Source organism: Physeter macrocephalus, chromosome 19 (genome assembly GCF_002837175.3).
Source record: "Physeter macrocephalus isolate SW-GA chromosome 19, ASM283717v5, whole genome shotgun sequence".
NCBI lineage: Eukaryota > Metazoa > Chordata > Mammalia > Artiodactyla > Physeteridae > Physeter > Physeter macrocephalus.
The window spans coordinates 67,260,744-67,270,101 of record NC_041232.1 but is presented as its reverse complement, the minus strand read 5'-3'; the positions used below and the strand labels follow the sequence as shown (position 1 = coordinate 67,270,101).

At 36.7% G+C, this 9,358-nt stretch overlaps 1 protein-coding gene across 1 annotated transcript in view; it reads right to left on the bottom strand.

Moving 5' to 3' along the window:
• The window catches only part of DCC (DCC netrin 1 receptor), a 948,035-nt gene that overhangs the window by 99,226 nt on the left and 839,451 nt on the right, over nt 1-9,358 (bottom strand). The window contains exon 26 of the mRNA XM_028479946.1: nt 4,945-5,107. Coding sequence (XP_028335747.1) covers nt 4,945-5,107 — 163 coding nt within the window. The remainder of the gene's footprint in view (nt 1-4,944; nt 5,108-9,358) is intronic.

The window sequence follows — 9,358 nt, the reverse complement described above, 5'->3', positions numbered from 1 at the left end:
GCTTCTCCCGTTGCGGAGCACAGGCTCCGGACGCGCAGGCTCAGCGGCCATGGCTCACGGGCCCAGCCGCTCCGCGGCATGCGGGATCTTCCCGGACCGGGGCACGAACCCGTGTCCCCTGCATCGGCAGGTGGACTCTTAACCACTGCGCCACCGGGGAAGCCCCACCCATGTATTCTTGAATAAAGGCAAAGCCAGGAATCTTCCACGGCTCTCTTTGCTCTTTCTCATACTGGCAAAGCTTCCAGAGCATAATCAAATTCTGGCGGGTTTTGTTCCTTAGTTTTATCTGTCTATCTATCTATCTATCTCTGTATCTATGTATCTATCTATCCATCCATCTATCTCTATCTCTATGTATGTATGTATGTATGTATCTATCTATCTATCTCTATCTATGTATCTATGTATCTATCTATCCATCTATCTCTATCTATGTATCTATGTATCTATCCATCTATCTCTATCTATGTATCTATGTATCTATCTATCCATCTATCTCTATCTATGTATCTATGTATCTATCCATCTATCTCTAACTATGTATCTATGTATCTATCTATCTATCTACCTCTAAATATGTATCTATGTATCTATGTATCTATCCATCTATCCATCCATCCATCTATCTGATCTTGCTTCTGCCCACAACGCCTTCACAGTCTTTACTTACAAACTACTTACCCTTTAAGATTCCCTTCAAGCCTGTTTTCTTTAGGAAACCTTCCTGACCACTTCAGGTCTGTGTAATCTTAGAATAGCTAAATCATTTCCCTGGTCTCTCTCTATACCTCTCACCTTGTATTGATCACTGTTTGTCTTATTGGGCTGGCCAGATGCTCCCTGTGTGTGCACTGGTTTCCTCCAGTGATACTGGAGCAAACTCTCTTTACTTCCTTTCTGTAACATCACTCATTGTTTTACAACATGTATCCACTTCTTTAGTCAGTGAACATTTATGGAATAGTAAATGTGTCAAGAAGTATGCTAAGGACTAGAAATGCAAAGATCAGTGAGACAGTGGGAGTTTAATAAATGAATGAAAAAAGGCATGTTGGAGCAAGGAGCATGCACTGGGGCATGGCAGGGAGGAAAGCTGAAGAAGTAGAGGGGACCAAATCATAACAGACACATTTAAACTATCAGTAAGTCAGTGGGAAATTGCAGGAAGGTTTTTAGCTCAAGAGTTAACATTCATCAGATTTGTTACTTTGTAGATCACACACCAAGCACATAGAAATCACTTGAATTGAATGATAAAAACGTGTCATTATTTTTTTAAATTTTCCTCCATCCAAATGTTTCCCAAAGCTTTCCAGCCTCCTAATTATCTATACTGATTATTTTTACTATACTGACTGCTACTAAAAACAAAACAAAAAACTTGTATTGGAAAGCCAGAGAAAATATGTCCTAGATACTCAAATAAACCTGCCTTTTCTGAGACGGAACTAAGATATATTGACGTCTTAAGTGTTTGTCAGTTAAAATCCTTGTGTGGTGAATACTGAAAACCAATGAAATGTTAAAATTTTGAAAATCAGTGAAAGTGACCTATAGTAAAGTACAATAGATTTCATTTGAGTTGAAACATTTGATCCTCAGTACTGAAGATAATTACTTTTGTTAAGATTTGAATGTGTGTCGATACTTAAAACTTGCTGTGTACACATCAAATCAAAGAGGAGGCTTAGTTAACTGGTGATTTTACCATGTAAACCTTGAATTTTATTTACACATTTAAATTTAACGTATTCGGACAAGTTGTTGACCATCTACCCACGTGTTCATGTGATAACCATGTGTCCAGAATTTCCAGGATAGTCTCAATGTCAAATATTTTTTTCTTTAGTATCTGTAGATACATTCTAACTTATCAAAATACACGTTCTACATTTTGGCCAGGAAAATATTATTACTCTGTTACAAAGTACCAAAATCCCCCATCAATTTAAGCTTTATTAAAACACAAATTTTCAGTATTATGATATTCTACTATAATCTCACTAATTCAGAATGTGTAAGGGAAGTCTCTTCAAAGTGGTAAAAAAATTTTAAATTAATAGCTAAAAAGAAATGCAGTTATTTTTATTTCATGTGAATTTGAAGCTAAATGTTACCATGTGATTTTGTAATTTAGTAGTAGTCCGTGGAGAATTTTAGTGGTAGAGGGGTGACAGAAAACTATTTAGTCCCACTTCTTATTTGAGGAAACTGATATTCAGAGACTAGGTCTTCCCTTAGGTGTAATTAAATATTATTAATTCAATTAAAGAAGTGGTAGAATCAGAACTAGAACTTGGGTTCTAACTTCTGTTAGTTATTTTATAACATAAAAAGAAAATCTTACCAACTAGAATGTGAGTCAATCAGATAAGCTAGCTCATTACCTCATTACATAAATCACAGAATAAAATGCACAGACACTAACTTGAATGAAGTATTACTGCTAGTACACAAAAATATGTTTCAAATCCATGTGGATGTAATTCAAGTCCCCCAGTAAAACACATAGACAATTTACATTCTCCAGCAGTCCTAAATAAAGAGATATTGAAGAAGCACACAGATATTTCCTACTTCACCTTATTAATTACATTAAACTCCCATTTCTGAGAGCCCTGTAATGGACATTATTTCTGTTTCAAATTAGAATTGATTTTGCTTTCATCTGCATTATTTAATTTGTTCTACAAAGTTCAGTGGCGGTGGTATGGGGGGAGGAGGAGCTCTCAATGAAATCAAGAAAAGCTAAACTAAAACTCAGAAATATCTTAAAGGAGAGATTTTCTTTTTTTCTTTTTCTCTGTTAACATATACAAACAAAGAGATCAGGATGAATGCCATTGGGCCTGTTACTGAAGAAAAATATATGAAGCTAAATTGTGAAAATATGCCAAGTAAATATTAAGAGAATTTGGGAGTGGGGTGAGGAAAAACCCAAGCGGCAGTAGCATAGGAGCTATACAGATTCACTTTCTTTGGGTTTTCAGTCATTCATGGAGTGATTTATTCTTTCAATCATTCCCTAATTTTCAAAACATGTGATACCCAGGGTTCAGCTTCTACTCTTTCTATATAAAACCTTCAAGCTTCTAACAAAGTACTTAGGGTGGGATTTAGGACAATTTGAGAGTTTCCCAAAATAGCACCAAATCCCACTTTTGCACATGGAGAAGACTAGCATTTTCTCTGTGGAGAAACAACACAGGTCCAGGAGTTCAGTTCATCAAGTCAATATAACCCGCAAACATTCTTCTAACAATGATGAAAATGATCAAAACAAAACAAAACGCCTCACTACAGATGGTTTAGTTATTTCAATTCATTTTGTGAACACATCCATGTTTTTAAAACTGTCATGAAATAAGGCCAGAAATTGCTGCCCTCCCTGCTTCCATTTCTGTGAATCTTTCTCAGCTCTGCCTCAGAGACCTGCAGCTTTGATTTTTCACCATTCTTTGTTTACAAAAGCCCTTTCTTGGGATTGCTGGACCAAGAGATTGTTCAATGACTTAATCACAGTGATTTTCCCCCAGAGCCTTACCAAGTGCCCAGCACTCTAGAAGCTCAGTGGGTGATTATGACTTCCCAGATGCTTACACAGGAGACCCACCTTGTTAATCTCATTCTGTCTGGTTCCCTGTTCGGAAACAGTGGACCAGCACACCAGCTATCATCAGCTTCAAGACAGTCCAGTCAAATGAATGCAGCTGGATATAAAATTTGACCTGTCATCTAAATAAATGAAATGCGAAGACGCATCTATACCCTATGTTACTTTCTTCAGTATGTACATCTTCCTGTATCCTGTTACTAAATACCTTACTTCAAAATGCTGTAAGATACACTAGAAATCAACAAACAGGGTCACAGCATTTTTAAAAAGAGAGAAAGGCTAAGGTATTACCAGGGGAAGAGGGAAAATTATTTGCTAGAGAATCTTTCTCCAGCAATGTGTATGGTATACAGTTGTCAAACCAGCCACCTATGGGCCCATGCCTCAGACTTGCAGAACACCATGTCTCAGGCCAAAAACAAAAATTAAGGAAAGAGCCTATTGTAGCCAATCCAGTGAGAATGGCACAGCTGAAAAAGACATATCATGTTGGATTTGAAAAGTGCTAGAGAGGCAGAAAATAACCAGAAGGTTATTGCTGATTCCCACAACTGGCTGATACAAGGTTAATATGCTGTTTATGGGGTATCGCTGGGAGGGGATAAGCTGAATTAAAATCCCTTTTCCATTCCAAACTTTGTACTTTGATATATCTTTCTCTGCATGTGCTATAACCTAGAGCTGCATGATATGAAAATATTTTTAAACCCCTCAAAATTTTTAATATCTGAAAATCCACCATAGCCACGAAATATGAACCATTTTGAATTTCTGGAATCTCTCATCTATCCTAACTACTGCCTCCAAACTAAACATTCCATAGTATTATAATTACGTTGAGTTTTGTAGTCTATACTTAGTCATTCATGCAACAAGCATTGATTAAATGCCTACAGGCCTTCTCACCAAAAGGGATACGTAAATACTTTTAGAGGAATACACATCTCCAATGTTTTATACATAATTGCAGAGAGAGGGCCATAAGTAGGGACATGGTGAAGTCCACTCTCTAAGTGTTACTTAAGGAATACCTGCTCTCATTTGAAAGGAAGAATCTGGTCTCAAGAAGTAAAATCAAACAGAAATGCAGAGTGAGTGTTCAGGTGGATTATATTATTAATTCTGCAAGCCTAGTCCTCACCCTCTTAAGTTATGGGCCTGGAATGGACAAAGGCAAGATTTTGCCCAGCTCTGGAGAGGAGATGAGGAACACGTAGTGAATTATGGAAGCACACAGGAAGAGAGCCGTCAAAAATCTAACGCAGAAAGATGGTAGTCAGGTCAAGCAGTGACTTCTCATCTCTTGGGAACTAGCTGTTACCTACTTTCTCTGCTGGGCTGAAGAACGCCGGGTGCAAATCACGGCCACGATAACCACCACCAGCACTGTGATGACGCCAATGGTGACCACAATAATCACAAGCAGGTTGCTGTTCTTCTGAGGAGTGACGCTGCCATGTGGGGGGTGCATCTGGCCAATGGGTGGCTCTGGGAAAAGACAGGCAAATGAAGATCAGGTTTAGGGAGATGTGACAGCCAAGGCTTATCAAGCTTGGTTAAGAATTCAAAGAGTTCCTATTGTTCTGGGCATTCCTGAAGCTGGGGAAAAAAGCAATGAAAAATGAGAGGAAAGATCAAATTACCTACCCAAGATAAATGAAACCAATGTTCACATGGAAACTTACATAGGAATATTCACAGCAACGTTATTCAGAATCACCAAAAGTGGGAAACCCCAAAGCCATCAACTGATGAATGGATAAACAAGTGTGATATATACATACAACAGAATACCACCCAGTCATAAAAAGGAATGAAGTATTGATACATGCTACAAAATTCATGTAACTTGAAAATGATATACTAAGTGAAAGAAGCCAGACACAAAAGGCCACGTATTAAAAAACAACAACAACAACAACAAAAAGGCCACGTATTGTACAGTTCTACTTCTATGAAATATCCAGACTAGGCAAATCTACAGAGACAGAAAGTAGATTAGTGTTTGCCAGTGGATGTGGGGAGAAGTGAATGGGGAAAGACTGCTAATGGGTAGAGGGTTTCCCTTTGGGGTGATGAAAATATTCTAAAACTAGATAATAGTGATGGTGGCACAACCTTGTGAATATGCTAAAAACCACTGAATTGTGCACTTTGAAAGGGTAAATTTATGGTATGGGAATTATATCTCAATGGAAAAATATAATTAAGCTATGGTATTGAGTAGAAAGTGGGGAAGGCAGAAAGCATGCCGCTTTGAACGATAAGAATTCCAGTATGACAAGAATCAGAGAAGGCTGAGAAAATACTATTTATTTGATGCTGTGAAAGACAAACTATTTGACACCAATCGCTCATACTTTCCGTTCCTTTTAAGAAACTATCCATAAAGCACATTTAATTTTCAACCTGTCAAGGGTGTATGAATCCCATTTAAAAGCAGCCAGAGGGTTGGAAAGAGTGTCATAAAGTCCTAAGATAAATTTTTCCTGTGCTGCAACTGTACCACATGGTAGACAATATTTAGGCGAAAATAGAATGATAATTTGCTTATGTAAGCAAGAATGACTAATGACCCTTTAAATAGCTTTCTTTAAACCCTCTGTGATTACTCAATTAGAAATATTCTGATTTATGTCATATTTACTATTACAAGCTACCAAATTCTAAAAAGTATATATTAGCATATAGTTTTATTTATAAATAATTTTAAAAGTAGCAGAAAGCAATGAATTTGGATGTTTTCCTAGATCTAAATTTGAATGAGTTTCTTTAACAACCTATATTAGCTTTCTATACCCCTTGAGCAAAATCTTTAGGCCTTTTGTACCTCAGTGCCTTTACCTATAAAATGGAAATAATAATATTTATCATATGTAGTTACTGTCAGAATTAGAAAAAATACAGACAAAGCAACTATCTCAGCAACTATCTGACACAGTGTAATTGCTTATAATATCATTATCCTACTGAAACATTAAATAAAATGTTGCCTAAATTAATAATCTACCGTGTCATTTGGGATACTTTTGGTGTGTACTTCCAAACTATTGATACAAACATTTTAGAAAGAATATTCAATGTGAAAGATAAATTAACTTGTTTTCATAAGTGAATATAATAACCCAGCACTTGCCTCAAAATTGAAACACTATCTTTTGACAAGTTGTCTAAGAATCATTGGTTTGTTTTTTTTTTTAAAAGATAGTCACCTAAATTTAAACAAATTATTGCTGATTCAATATTGTTGGGGAAAAAAAGTAAGTGCTACTGATACAACTTGAATCTCAGGGGCGGGTAACTCATCAAGTTTTTACACAGCACCTTCTGTTAAAAGATTCTGATTATAAATGAAAGAAATAAGGTTTCCTTGAAGAAATTTTTTCATTTATTACAAAGGAATGAGGCAAGTAATGAAAGGTTAGAACTTTCTGTGTCATAGTCTCACTTACAATTTTAAAAGTCATGTTACAGTAGTATCTCAATATGCCCTTTCTGTTCTTAATAAATTAAATGATTGGAATAAATTAACCTTTTATGTGAAAGCGTACAATGGAGACCCCCTTGGGGATCTCATGGATTTTATTAGCTTAACTTAAATTTAACAGTTCACCATTTCTGACAAACTTAGTTTGAGTCATACCTGGCAGTAACACTGTACGAATATTTTTTAAAACCATGTAAACTGGAATTTTTCAAATTTTTGCTCTTCTTTTTTCTTTCCACCTAGGAAGATATCATGCTCCAAATTAGAAAATAATGACTCTGGATTCTGCTGAGTTTTAGATTAAGTGAGATACTGATGTTATTTGCCTCACAGAGTTGGGTTCATGAGGGCTCCCATTATAAATCTTTGATTCCAGGCCTTTATGACTTCCTCATAAAAGTTCCATCAGTTTAAAACTTGGTTTTCAAGATCTTTCATTAATTTCCCTATCTCCATTCAAAGGCTGACTAATCAGAATATCTGACATTGAACAGTCAGTAAAGAAAGTCAAGTGCAATGGTATCTTTAGATGGAGTCTATCCTTGTTATTTGCAGTAGTTGTGTTCTATAAAGACATCAAAAATACTAAATTAGGGAATACAAAGTATTGCTTCTAGAGGAAACACAGTGTCATGTTCCTGGGAGCCTACCTTTTTATCAACCAATCAAAGCACAACCTTGTTTCATGTGGGTTTCCGTTTAAAGGTGCCTTATTTAATATGTACTGTTGATTCATTAACATTGAAGTCATAGCCAACAGCGCTATAAATTCATGCCTGAGTGAAGCTTAATTAACACACATATTTTCTCCATCAGACACAGCAGCCTTTAGTGTTTAGGAACACTAGAAAGCACTTCATCACCACATTTAGGGACAGCTTTAAACAGTGAAACCACCAACAAAAACCCACAAAAATGTGAAAAATTGGCACTAAATGTAGTGCCGAAAGGACACATCCATGGTATGAGAGCTGAACCATCAAGGCAGAATGCCACCTTGTTCCAGCTCAGCTGAGTTTGTGAGCACTGGGCTGCTCAAATTTCTGGCTGCTCTGCACATGTCCAAGGATGATAATAAAAGCACCATAATTATTGGTTTTGGGGGTTAGAAATAAAATTTTAAAGAGTAGGTATATTCATGAATAGAGAACCTGCAAATAATGATGATCAACCATATATCTAAATATATTAAAAGAGTGCTCCAAATTAGGAAAAAATTTAGAACTCACAAATCCAGATTGTGTAGGTAAGAGTTCTGGGAGATAGCCTGACTCCAGAAGGGGCAAGGTGACCTTTGCCCCCTTTCGGAAGCTGAATGGTGTAATTCAAAGGCTTACAAATCTCCTCCAGGGCACTGTGATTATTTCATGAGATAACGGATGCATCACAGTGACCACACACCCTGGCACAGAGTTGGTGCTCAACAGATATGATGCGGCCCAATATATTTCATTCTTTGTGATTTTTCCAAATGAAAGAAAAATACAGTATCCTAATTCATCTGTTCCTGGTGTTAGCCTAAGAGTGTGGGTATCCAATGTCTGAGTAATCAAGACCTAGATATGTTTCATTAAAATCAGTGAGAAGGGAATCACATTTTTTTCATATTACATGAGCATTCAATCCAACTTAATTTTCATGATATCTGATCACCACAAATGATTTCATCCTTTTTATACCAAATTTAATAAAAGCAAACATAGATTTCATAATCTGTTGGGTCTAAAGTCTTAGTAATGATTACAAAATTGGTTTAGTGTAAATACTAATAAGGTCTTTAATTTTTATGATACTTGGTAGGCTTTCAAAAATATTTTATGTGTCTTATCATATTTGCCCTCAAAAATTCTGCAGTAGGCTCATGGATAGACTGGTAATCTGAGTGCTTAACTATCACATAGAACACAAAGCTATGTACCGAATCCAGGAGTCCTGGCTCCCAAGTTGAGAACCTGGTCTCATTGCCACAATGGCTGAGCCCTAATAGCTACACAATATCAATAGGCAGGTAAACAATGTGAACATAAGATTGACAAGTTCAGAGCTGGGAAGATGGCGGAAGAGTAAGATGCAGAGATCACCTTCCTCCCCACAAATACATCAGAACTACATCTACATGTGGAACAACTCCTACAGAACACCCACTGAATGCTGGCAGAAGACCTCAGACCTCCCAAAAGCCAAGAAACTCCCCACGTACCTGGATAGGGCAAAAGAAAAAAGAATAAACAGAGACAAAAGAATAGGGACAG